Source organism: Trachinotus anak, unplaced genomic scaffold, assembly GCF_046630095.1.
Source record: "Trachinotus anak isolate AG129_WGS33_773 ecotype Australia unplaced genomic scaffold, CSIRO_AGI_Tana_v1 ptg000008l, whole genome shotgun sequence".
In the NCBI taxonomy this organism is placed as follows: Eukaryota; Metazoa; Chordata; class Actinopteri; order Carangiformes; family Carangidae; genus Trachinotus; species Trachinotus anak.
The window spans coordinates 26,669,785-26,683,391 of NW_027273859.1; the positions used below are offsets into that span (position 1 = coordinate 26,669,785).

The 13,607-nt window shown below is 39.7% G+C and overlaps 1 protein-coding gene across 2 annotated transcripts in view; it reads right to left on the reverse strand.

Moving 5' to 3' along the window:
• Window positions 1–4,702: 4,702 nt before the first annotated feature.
• Window positions 4,703–13,607, reverse strand: part of adamts3 (ADAM metallopeptidase with thrombospondin type 1 motif, 3) — a 157,316-nt gene continuing 148,411 nt past the window's right edge. For both annotated transcript variants that reach the window (XM_071483902.1, XM_071483901.1), the window contains 2 exons: window positions 12,410–12,527; window positions 4,703–8,774 (listed from right to left, as the gene is read on the reverse strand). In XM_071483902.1, the coding sequence (XP_071340003.1) occupies window positions 8,299–8,774; window positions 12,410–12,527 (594 nt within the window). In that variant the 3' untranslated portion in view covers window positions 4,703–8,298. The remainder of the gene's footprint in view (window positions 8,775–12,409; window positions 12,528–13,607) is intronic.

Genomic DNA, 13,607 nt, shown 5'->3' on the forward strand with positions numbered 1-13,607 from the left:
TGTTTTGCATCTCTTTTACAGTTGTTTGCATCTCTCACATCTCACATCTTCACACCTCTATGTCTTGTTAGCATTCTGCCTGTATTTGTAGTCATTTTGTGTCTCTTTGCAGTGATTTTTCTTATTTTGTGGAGTCTTTTCAAACAGAGGCTCCAGTACAGTGTCCTCCTGACCTCTTTGACCTTCTGGAGATATAATAAATGATAAAACACAATAATGATTGCTTTGACATTATTACTGACATCTTAACAGGATCTCTAACCACTGAAATATTTTAGAGAACTGTTGTCTGAAACTGTCCTTATTATAGCCAGACTGCAGTTACAGATATCTTGAATTATAATTCACTGTGATTAGAAAGATTAAGACCTATTAAATGACAAAAGGCTATGGCCTAAACTTTTCTTTGAAGACTTTCGAGGTTGGATTTTATTCCCATTCAGCCCCAAAAAGCACTGAATGCCTGAATAAGCAGGTTTCTCATGTGCTCAGTAACATGGTGAAACCTCGGGTTTCTGACTCAGTAACTTTGGACGTCACTATGGGGAACAGTAAGGAAGCCTTTCAGAAAACCTCCTCTGGACAGACAGTTGTCAGTTCAGAACACAGATCCTGACTGGGATCATTTTAAACTCAAGGTTAAACAGTTTTTCAACTTTTAAGTTTAAGGTTTTGTTGCTGTGAGTAATCCAGCCCCGACTCCCTGAAATTATTATTCATATAGTTTTCATTTGTAATAGTAACTATTTTTAAATTAAAACACAATAGTCCCTGGATTAGGTCTTTATCAACATAATGAAGAATGCATGAATATAATGTATGAATGTGTGAAGTCTCCACTGTCAGTGTATTTAATTTGTTTCATACAATACCTGCTTTTAGCAACTAAAACATGACAAAACTTTATGTTTACATTTAGGTCAATTCACTATTAATTTGTGGTTCAATATTGAAAATGCCAAACCTGACGCACAAGACACGACATGTTTACTGCAATTCAAAGGTAAAGTAGCAATTTTGCCAACATTAGCATTAACAACTTACCAACATTAAGAAATGTTGCAGGTTCAGCATCAAACTACACTTCTTTCCTTTACTCACCAAGAACTGTCTCCAGCTGTGGAAAGCAACACGAATGTTAACTCTTGTCTCTCATTTCTTTTCTTCTACTGAAGCTAGCCCCGGCCCACCTCGTCACTGTCTAATAGTGACTGTACCCCGAAGACGAAACGCTGCTGAGAGGCCGCACTGTACCCTCAACACACCAGAGGCCGAAGTTGTTGTCAAGCCACAATCACCAACACCTGCTCGTGGCAAGAAACTATGTTCGCCAGCAGAGAAAACTCACAAATAGCCCCTTTACACAAAGTGTCACCCAAATACCTGGTGTCAAAGTCCTCCACTATACAAGGACGTGACCCCCCCTACCCCCCCACAGCTTCCTCCCTACAACTCTGAATGTATGAAGCTCTAAGTTTCACCGTCAAAGTTACTGGATAACATTTCCAATCCTTTTCAGTAAGTTTTAACATCTTTTTCTGATTGTGTTTTTCAGTGGTTGTGTGTGTTTGTATAAAGGTCCATCTGGCTTATGCTATTAATACTGCAGCACGTGGCATTGTTCCACGCTATGTACAGTACTTGACATTTTTCATGCAATGCAATTTCACTTAATTGGCCAAAAGGCCATTTCAGACAGTACGTCAGATGAAAATCTTTTGCTTTAACCAATAGAGCTGGCTAATAACATGCCTGAAATGTGTCTCCAGGAGCTGCAGAGCATGAAAGCCATGCATTAGAGTCTAAATGTTAATACACCGTACTGACAGTAATTGTCGAATGTAAATCAATGAACTTGAGATGTCATTATTTCAGCAAATGTAAACCTCATTTGGAAGTAACAGACTGTGCACATACAACCCACTATACATATGTAATTCATTTTGACATGTAACTTGCTGCCCTGCTGTAGCTGGATTACAGCTTAATCTAGAAACCTCATGTCAAATTCTCACCGGTCCTCACATGAAACTGCATTACTGAGAGGACATTTAAATACAGCGTCGCAAACGACACAGAAGGCACTTCACAAAAAAACAAGTTGTAGAATCACAATATTAAATAGGCCCCACAGTGTAGCGCTGACTTGATGAAATCTCTTATATTATGGCTCTTACTTTTACCTCAATAGGGATCCCTTCTGCTTTGATCACGTACGCTACAGAACTTTAGCCTTAGCTTCATGCTGCATTTTGGGAAAACTTAAGTAAATTTAAAGAACCAGTTTGACATTTTGGTTAATATTCTGGTCTGTGCTGTTTCTGGGAATTAGATGAATACCTTTCTCATGTCTGTGTGTTAAGTGTGGAGCCAGGAGGTGGTTAGCCTAGCTTTACATAGAGAGTAGGAGCAAGAGGGAAAGAGCTGGCTCTGTTCAAAGTGTCTGTTGAAATACTCACAGATAAGAGACAAAACAAAAGAGATACAACATGCAATGCTGAGAGCATAAAGGTGCAGGGAGGGGTGTTTCTGAACTGAGTCAGGCTAGCTGTTTTCCCCTGCTGCCATTCTCTGTGCAAAAATGAAATAATCCTGGTGCTCCATATGTAGGGAACATATGTGGGAATGGTATCGATCTTCTCATCTACAGTGCATCCGGAAAGTATTCACAGAACTTCACTTTTTCCACATTTTCTTATGTTACAGCCTTAATCCAAAATGGATTAAACTCCTTTTTTACCTCAAAATTCTACACAAAATACCCCATAATGACAAAGTGAAAAAAGTTTGCTTAAAATTTTTGCTAATATATTTAAAGTAAAAAACAATGATATAACAACATATACATAAGTATTCACAGCCTTTGCTCAATACTTCGTTGAAGCACCTTTGGCAGCAGTTACAGCCTCAGGTCTTTTTGAGTATGATGCTACAAGCTTGGCACACCTATGTTTGGGCAGTTTCTACCATTCTTCTTTGCAGAACCTCTCAAGCTCCATCAGGTTGGATGGGGAGCATCATTCACAGAGTTGATCTGAAGCCACTCCTTTGTTGTCTTGGCTGTGTGCTGAGGGTCGTTGTCGTGTTGGACGATGAACCTTCGCCCCAGTCCGAGGTCCAGAGTGCTCTGGAGCAGGTTATCATCAAGGATGTCTCTGTACATTGCTGCACTCATCTTTCCCTCGACCCTGACTAGTCTCCCAGTTCCTGCTGCTGAAAAACATCCCCACAGCACGATGCTGCCACCACCATGCTTCACTGTAGGGATGGTATTGGCCAGGTGATGAGCAGTGCCTGGTTTCCTTTGGACATGACTCTTGGCATTCAGGCCAAAGACTTCAATATTTGTTTCATCAGACCAGAGAATTTTGTTTCTCATGGTCTGAGAGTCCTTCAGGTGCCTTTGGTCAAACTCCAGGTGGGCTGTCACGTACCTTTTACTGAGGAGTGGCTCCGTCTGGCCACTCTACCATACAGGCCTGATTGGTGCTGCAGAAATGGTTGTCCTTCTGGAAGTTTCTCCTCCTCCGCCACAGATGGACTGCAATCAAGTTGTAGAAACATCTGAAGGATGATCAGTGGAAACAGGATGCACCTGAACTTAATTTTGAGTGTCATGGCAAAGGCTGTGAATACTTATGTACATATGGTGTTTTTTGTTTTTAATTTTTAATATATTTGCAAAAATTTCAAGTTAACTATTTTCACTTTGTCATTATGGGGTATTGTGTGTATAATTTTGAGGTAAAAAATGAATTTAATCCATTTTGGAATAAGGCTGTAACATAACAAAAAATGTGGAAGAAGTGAAGCGCTGTGATGCACTGTACCTCTCAACCAAAGAGTGAATAACCCAGTTCCCCAAAATGTCAAACTATTCCTTTAACTGTGCCTGTATGATATAAAAACCAATGAGGGGGGCCTTGTGGTGAAACTAAAGTTATTAGTCTAATGCACTTTTATTCTGAAAGGTAAAAGGGGAAAAGGTATTGGTGATACTAATTGTTTGTTACTTTTTGCTTGACAGTTTTAAAAACTTTGAGAACTTGTATTCTACAAGTCTGTTGCAGTGTGTTAACCGCTTACAGAGCAGAGGTTTCCAGCAACCTGCAGTTTGTGTCATGTTGTTTTTCATATTTTCAAACAAGAATATCCATATCCTGTTTGAAAACTCAGTATATCCTCTTTGGCATCTGTTTTTTGCTGCATCCACGTCACTGCATCAATAAATCTTGGGGAGTATGTTGCTACTGTTGCTGTTTCCAAGGTCAATCATAAACTTTTACACTCAGAGTTGTTAACAGTTGCATTTTCATTAACCTGCTTAATGCGCAATTTGAAATTATGAGCTTATAAATGAGTAATGGAAACACATGCATTTCAAAAAATCTCTTGAAAAAGAGAAAACCTAGCTTTAATGACATAATGTCACTCAATGGATAAACAGACCATTCGCAAATACTTTTGTTGACTTTTCTAAAAAAAAATAAAATTGTTTCTATTCTGTGCTAAAACTGCTATGGAAACACAGCTTAAATTGTTTTCCTCATTTGAACTCAGAATTTAAAGATAAATGGGGCTTTGTATTGTAGAAACTGTGTGGACCTGAGAGCCATTTGTAAATTCTGGGTTAAACAATTCAAAATGAAGTTCACCCATCATCTATGATAATACTGAAGAAAGCATGAAAGCAAGAAATTGGAGTAGTTAATCATATCTTTTATTGCTATGTGCTCCCCATTACAACAAACAGTATCAGTAGTGTACACTTCAATCTACACAAATACATAGAAAAGCGAATAGAGCAGAGAGTGACTGACAGTCATGACAATCGTAATTCTTCAATGCATGGATAGCACAGGGGTAATGATACAGTACATGGAGAATCCTATGCAGTAATATCTGTCTGAGGCTCAGGGATTGTCAATGTAACATCTACAACTATCCTATAATCATTACAAGCTCTCTACAACATTAGCAGCAATGTTTTAAAGGCAGCAAGTAAAGGATGTGAAAAGAACTGGGGAGGAAAATGTAAAATGGTTAGACAATACTGACAACTACAAACAGCATAAAAACAACTTTACTTGTTTACTGGTGCTACACTATTTATGTTTTATTGGTTAAAATAAAGCATTTCTCTGGTCAGTACATGTTGCTGCGATGTCACAGCTCTGTGAACGACTTCTACAAAACAGCTGTGAAAAGACAGCTCTCTAACAAAAGGTAAAACATCTCAAAATTGAGCATGTATATTTACATCTAATTGTTTGCAAAAAACAATGTCATATCTAATCTATTGAGTTTTTTTTATAAGTAGAAATCCAGTTAAAATTTGAAAATGTGGATGAAAAAAAAAGGTAATCAGTTTTCAATGGTCTATCAGCTGCAGCTTATTGATCAGCTGGCACCGCACATGCTGTAAAAACAAAGCAGAACCCTTTAACTTTCAATAAATATTCATGTACTCAATGCTATATACATGTACTATACATTGGCACACAGGAGTGAGTGTGAATAGTTGCGAGCTATTTCTTTGCTGAAAACACAAAAACTGTGTTTTTGCTATTGCAGTCAGATGCATGGTGGTTGTGACGAAATCCTTTTTCTTTTTAATAAATAGCTTTCTCTCTCCTGAACCTTTCTCCACCATAAAAAAAGCCATTTAGAAAATACTTTGAAAAAAAAACAAAAAACATGGTCCACATACAGTAAAACTCTTGAAAGTCCAGCTTCTTGTGATTACAATGTCGCTTTGTTCCTGCAAATACAAAAGGTACAACAGAACCTTGATCAGACTGAAGGGTGTAAAGAGATTAAAGCTCCATTAAGCACATTTTTGATATTTCAATTGAATCGAATGGCTCTGTGAAAAATGTGCTGAACCCACTGAGAATTAATATCCAACTGTGCAGGTCCACGCGGCTCTGAAAATGTTTGCACTAAGAAGTAGTTGGTTAATACAGTGGAATGCAGATCTTGCAGCTAAAGAGCCAGATGTCTTTCTGAGGAACTGGTGAAGTCTGAAAATTTTTACTTACTGTACATTCATCAAGTGAACAGAAACATGACTTAGCTGGATGCTCTCTGACTGCTGGATGTGTAAATATCCAGGTTAACCATTAGCACTTTATAGCTTAACAGGGATATCAGAGTTTGTTTAGAGTCTTGTCTGTTCCCTAGTGGTCAAAAATTGCTTAATGCAGCTTTAGATGCTTGAAATTCAACAGTATATGTCACGATATAAAGTAATCTGAAAATACAACTCTAAAAAGCATTCCAGGGTGAGTGTTTGTGTTTTTCATGGTCCCACAAAGCAAAGACCTCACAACACATTTCAGATGTGTTGTGAATTTCTAAGCTGAACAAGAGCCTACTGTAAGAAACATATAGCATTGAGAGCACTTGAAAAATGTGTTCCCTCCTTAGTTCCCTTCTTCGACCTAACAATTTCAACCTTTCAGAGCGAGAATTTTGATGAGGAGGGCAGAACAAAGAGTCATGGCTAGCACCATACAGACTTCTCCTTTAGAGACAGGTAAAGGCTGGGATGAAGAGATGTGTATAAAATGCTTCTTAAAGGAACAGTACAACATGTTCGGAAATATGCTCATTAACTTTCTTGCTGGGAGTCATATTCTTATATTGGCATGTGAAATATGAAGCTAAATATAATTTCTACACTTTGGTTTTTGTAGGAATAAACAAACAAAATATAACATATTAATGAATAGTGAGCTTTAGTAGGCTAGCTGTTTCTCAATCTTTATGCGAAGCTAAGCTACAACTGTCTCCTGCCTTTAGCTTCATATTTAGCATGCAGGCGTGAGAGTGGTTTCAATCTCCTCGTCTAACTCTTGACAGGAAAGTAAATGAGGGCATTTCCCAAAATGTCAAACTCTTTCTTTAAAATAAAAAATCAGCAGTCAGGGAAACTGCCCCAGACAATTGGAATAATGAGGACTAATGCACCATTTATCCATTCATACTGATGGTAATAACACTGCTACTGAGAAGGTAAACATTCAGAGGAATCTCTGTTACTCTGATCGATTAAAAAGGGTGTTTGAAAGTATCCTTAGCTTTTTAATATAATACTGATATTTTCATGTACAGTATTTACAGGAACCTTTATAAATACCCATTTCCATAAAAACTGTAGAGTGCCACTCAACAGACATTGCTGGATATAAAAAAAACTATACAACTTAAACCATTTTCCTAATGGTCTTCACTGATAAATCTCTGGTCACCTTCCATTTGCACTCACAGCTCTTTATTTGATTTAGTATAAGCAGCGACCCTGCAGTGACCCTTTGTATATGTTTTTTGGCAAGAAAATGGCAGTTCGTAACATTCAAGTAAAAGGGGGATTTTCAGCTGTATCAGATGATCTCTTTTAGATCTTTACAACTTTTTTGTCCATTATCCTTAACTTCAGAATCATAGCAAACTAAATCAACAACATGGCAACTGTAACTATTAATGCTCAAGATATGTAGTGATTTTTTTTTTTGACAAGACGACAAATGCAACATTAATTTCTGCACTAATTCCTGTATCTACCTCTGTGCTGGGTGAGTTCTTCTTGTGCAAGTCTGCATAGTTATTCTCTAATTGAATCAGCTGTAATGATGGCACCTGTGGACATGCTCTCTCTCACCATCAGCTGAGCGTTTGCCGGAGGACCCGCTGCACCGCTCAGCAGACACCAGGTGCCTGATTCATTACATGATAAGACAGGGAGAAAAGATCAATCAGAGAGGAAATGCCAACACCTTCCCGCACCTGTCTCCTCAGTGGTGACATCGAAGAACGCTTCAAGACTTATTGGGTCAAAAAGTCAAGAGTCTGGTTTGAGTTCAGCAAAAATTTCATCGTAAAATCCACTGAGATGTATACAATTTGGAGCCAGTGCAGCTAATACAGGCGTCTTTTGAATATTAAACTGTCCTTTGGATGTTTTGTATCCCTGAAATTATTCCCAATGAATTACCAAAGCTGTGTTTTAGTAAACTTGAAGTTATTGTATCATTTTTTCGTCTAAACATAAAGTATGAAAGGCTGTTTCACTTCAAATACTGTGGCAGCTCCCTGTACGATGTCTAAGTGAAACCTAAAGTCAGCGTCAGGGGCAAAAAGGGAAATTCTTAACAACAAAGTGAACCAGCACTTTTCCTTCTCTCTCTCTCTCTCTCTCTGTTTCTCTCTCTGTGGTGTTTTTGGCATGAGAAGACTCAAGATGAAGCTGGATTATCTACTGTACACAAAGAGTCCTGAAGGGGGGGGGCGTCACTTTCATCTCTCCACTTCAGAATATGCTGTAGGCTGCCGACTCTCTGTCGAGCTGCTCGACCTTTGACCCTCAGTAAGATCTGCCAGGGGAGATGGTGCCATGGTGGGCAGCTTCCTGCCGGTGAGACCCAGGTGCCGTGGAACCCGTCTCAGAGCTGTGGGGATCTTTGACTGGGTTTTCTTGAGTGGAGCAGGGGTGGTGATGTGTTTCGCAGCGTTGGCTGATGATCCCTTGCCCGAGCCTTGTTTAGCAATGCGAGTTGCGTTCGCAGCTACAGCCGTCAGTGTCTCTAGGAGCTGGGAGGCTGATCCGAAGCGGACGTGCTCCTCCGTCTCAGCCGCCTCGGAGAACAGGGACAGAGCTCCGCTGCGCTTGCTGCAGGACTCGCAGCACAGTTTGTTGTAGCCTGGAATGGAGCAGTATCGTGCTAGGACCTCCATTTGGCAGAAGATGGATTTGTCCCCATTACATGGTTCATCTGAAAGTTAAAGAGCACACAGTGTGAAAAGTGAACAGTGGTGAGACGAGGCTGTGAACAGGGATCAGGAAAGATGAGTGGAAGTAAATGAACCACAGAGAACTGAGGCATCGATTTTAATCAGAGACTGACAGCAACATTTCAGCCACAGCATATTCAGCAGTGGAGTTTGATGGACAAGAGCTGTGACCCAGATTCACACTACGAATTCTACACACTAATTCTAAATGGGTTTTGAGTTAGCTCCAGTCTGTCCTCTCATGTTAGCGTTAGCTTTACATCCAAATCACAATATTAAGCATTTGTTTCTCCAAAAGATAAACAGCCGGTGATGTTCGAAAAAAACAGAAAAACCCATCTTAAAAAGATTAACAGCTGTTCTGAGGCAATTTGCAAAATCCTCAAAGACTCTTTTAACAATCTGGAGAAAAAAACTGTGTCTGCTGCACAATCAAAAAGAAGTTTAACCTGTGACATAAACTGTGACTCTAATCCTAATCCAAACAAAGATGCTCTGTGATGGCTAAAAAACCTTTTACTTGATCTTTTTGACTCAAATGAAAAGCTAATACATGAGAAGCACAGACTGGGACTGGTTTTGAATATGTTGCTTGATCAAACCGGGAAAGCGTCCAACTTAAATCTGTCAGTATTCATATTCATGCTTTTTTTAGTGAGCTGTTGATGGACTGCTATCAGTGTAACACCCAGAGGAAATAGAGGAGCTATTCACCGTGCCAAAACCTGAACTAATCTGCAGACAGTGCTGGAGCAGCTTGAGGAAGATCTAGGAAAAAAAGTTTTAAGTCCTTTTAATAGTAAATTCAGTTAGAGATCATTTATTTGTCCCTCAAGGGCAATTTGAGGCAAACTTATATGCAAACATAAAAACACATGAATGCATTCACTTCCATTCATTCTGCATGTCGAACAACCAGTAGCATGATACAATACAACACTGATGCATTTGAATGTGTTCCCTTATAACTGTAAGGCCCTTTATTTATTGTACACTAACTGCAAGCACAGTTTACTGTGACAAATAATTTATTGTATGTCCTGTATACTTAGTAAAAACGAGTAATTAATTATAGTGTGATGCAGGAGTGTGACTGTGTCCTAAAACCCAGATATTAGTTCGCATTTTAGCACTTCCACTTCCCTTGTTCTGAAGTCTCTGGGTTATTTGCATGGTTTTTTTTGTTTGATGTTTGAAATATGGTCTGTGGTTAACACAAGCTCAAAACATTTTCATGTTTTATTCTGCGACATGAAATTCGTCAGTATATAGCTCCGTCCTGATTCCTTTAAGCTTTTAGGTCTCTTGCTAAATGAGACTACAGAGGTTGTCGTTACACTGAACATGAAAACCGATCGGCTTTGACAGCCTTGCTGTGTTTATACTCGCACTTTTCTAAACTGTAACTAACTTTCTAAGAGGAAAGGCTTTTGTAGAAGAGCTCAGAGCTAAATCAAACTACAGGTGGAGGTTTAGTGGTGGTGATGTTGAAGTCATGTGACCAGGGTGTAGCTGGTTTATATAGAAAGATTAGTTGTTTTTTTTACTTCTGGTGATTGTATTTAGGCTTTAAAAAGTGGTATCATTAGTGAAGATTATCCTGCTGTTCATCGCAAATCTTATTTTCTGCAGTGATTCAAAGGCCAATGAAAAAAAATCCCATTGTCTTATTGTTGAGGTAACCAGGGTGATGCTAACTTCAGGATAATACATCATCCCTGCAGCACTATGGTAGCAATTTAGTGTTTTTTCAGCTTTAAACAACGCCTCTGGGTCGGCCCTCTTTAAACTCCAAACGAACCTGAACCTGCCCTGAAAGTGAAACACGTTGTGACATGTTGCTGAGTTTCAGCCTTTTGTCCACCCAGTCCTCAAAGTCTCTGCTTCTCTCTGAATTCACTTTAATCATTACTCTCTGCTCATTCAGAGACATATTGATTGACTCTTTACAACATTATCAGTGGTGTTGTTCTGCAGCTGCATGTACTGTAAATCAATATGACATCAACAGTATGTGCATTCAAGCTCTCCCTTGCTGAACAGAAAATATGTATTATTAGCGTCTTTATCTGGTTTATCCCTCAGTCTTTATTGAAACAGTTAAAAACAACACTTGGTTTACGTGGACTATTAAGAATGATGAACAGTGGGGACCAAACCTCAAAACGTTTGGACCCCACTGTGCTGTAACTGCTTTAAAGACGTCATCATAAGATAAAACTGAGTGGAACAGGAACACAGTCACTACACAACAAACATGTTGTACTCTAACTGAAACGTTCATCGCTGATATGAAGTAGCACAAACAGAGATGAGCCAAGTGTCACACAGGAAAATGTTGTTATTTCAGAGGAACTATAGTGAATAAAGACTTTGCATGTTTTAGTCCATTCACAACAAATCAACCACACAACACTGCAGAACATTGTACAAACAGAGCAGGTGCCAGTGTTTTCCATTCACTCCTGAAAACACTGGCACCCGCTCGAGTTGTGTAATTGATTTTTTTTGTCTTTGTTTTTTTTGTCAAAGTTTTAGTGGGTTTTCACACCTGCAGTTTGTTTGCTCTGGTCTGATTCAGCTGATGAGTTTGTAAAATCGTAGCATTTTCCCCTCGGTTCAGTTTGCTTTCACAGAGAGAAAAATTCAAGTGAACCAAAACACATCACGACTGTGTTTACTGGTCAGATTGTCTGGCGGGAGAGGATAAGTAAAGGTGGAATAAGGTGCTGCCTGCTGGACTGTGACGTCCTTTGCATAGATCAGCGTCTATGATAGCTCTGATATGTGTCTGGGCAGTTCACCTCCGGACTATCTGACACCAGAACACTGAACTGGCTTCAGTACGTCATCATAACGCTGCACAGACGTTTGAGAAGAATGGAGCTGATTCTGAGGATGTACAATGACATGCTAACATCACGTCTAACTGTCTGGCTTTAACTTGTGAATTCACCTGCTAATGGGGTCGGATCGAGTTCAGGACTCTTTCACACCAAAAGCAAACTGCTCCAGAGTTTGTCTGGCACCGGACTGAGACCACCTCCTCGAAAGGGACTCAGTGAGATTGTTTTGGTCCACGCCTGAGTGTGATTACTGTTTTCACACCTGACCAGATGAGTCGCACCGAGGGGGAACATGAACCTCCCTTTAACTGGACTAAAAAGTGCAGGTGTGACAGCACTGATACTGTTCTCTGTGAAGACTTCACTTAACCTGGACATGCACTGCATTTACCATCCAACAATAAATGAACTTTATGACAAATGAATGCAGACTTGATATTCTGCATTCATGTCTCAAGCTAGTTTCGAGGGTCTGCTAATTAATTATAAAGCCATATGGAATTAACTGAATGACTGCCTGCAAGGTTGGATGATTTGTAGTCAGGGAGGTGAAACTTGCAAAAACGGGTCTTTAATGGGTTATGTTTGAAATGCAGAGACAAGCATTGTCTAGAGAACTTGTTACAGACTTTTACTCTGAAGGAGGTAAAACATGTTGAAATGTTAAATTACTGTAAAAAGAAACTGCAGCTGATCACTATGAGGAGCTACATGTGTTCGGCACAATAGACGCTCACTTTCCTTGAGGTCTTAATAAACGACATGCTCACCATGGCAGGGTCCGGGTCTGCATGGTCTCACAGTCTCAGGTTTCTCTCCATTACACTGATCTCCGATCCGACAAGTGACCGAACGCCGCTCCATCCCCTCTCCACAGGTCACAGAGCACTGTGGAAGAGAGCAAACAGTGAATCACTCACCAACAGCAAAACAAGACAATTTTTGGGGGGCAGAGCTGAAATGAGTGGCGGCAGGTCACACAGGTAATAGTAAATCTCAGCGTGGAGATTCCTCTGGGAGCACACTGGAGAATCTGTGAGGAATAAAGTAAGTCACTTAGCACCAAAACAAGGTCTGCTGGATAACTGGAGGCTTACTCTGCAGTTGGTTACAGTGGCAATACCTTGTTTTTACTCGGCACAGCATGTTTACAGTGTCTGGAAAGAATTTCAGAATCATGAAAAGGTTGTTGTGAATTCATTCATATCTAAAAAACACTGCAGAACTCTCTAAACTTTTAAACCTTTTTTAAGTGTAACAATATATATATATTTTTTCCTATCTCCATCTGGCAGCTTCAAAATACACATACTGATAACCAAGTGGTGGCCAAGATTTGTGCCATATTTTAGGTGAGTCAGGCTCATTACCACTGAGACAGGGAAACTGAATGTTACTTTTCGAGCGCCTCTCAGAAATGAAAATGTTTCTTGGCTCACAGCTGAACTCTTCCCCAAAGTTCATCACATTCTTGTCAGTGGTTTCTGAGAAATCCTGCTATTAGACAAACAAATGAGTAAACTTAACACCCTGGGAGGAAAACACAAACTCTGTATGGATGTAAAGGGTTCAGTTTGTTGCAGAGTGACTGTTGCATCATCAAACAGTGCCCCCCCCGTCACCCCCTCCCCCACCCGGCTGACGTTCAGACTGGGGGACTAACATAACATAACTTTTCAAAACTGACAAAGTGACATCCTCACCCACTTAGTTAGGCAGAGGTGTGAAAGTGAACAATGTCTCTTCCTCCCTTTTTTATTTTTCACACACTTCTTCACACAAATTAACGCAATGACATTTAAATCTTTGAGGAGGGACTGTTTAATCGGCTCTTCAGAAATGAGGGGACAACACTTTCTACAAACTAATTCGTTACGAGCACACCCTGACCTAATTCAGAAACAGAAAAAAGATTATATAAAAGCTTGACTCACTTTAGTGTATGTGCTGTGTAAACCCTCAGACAAA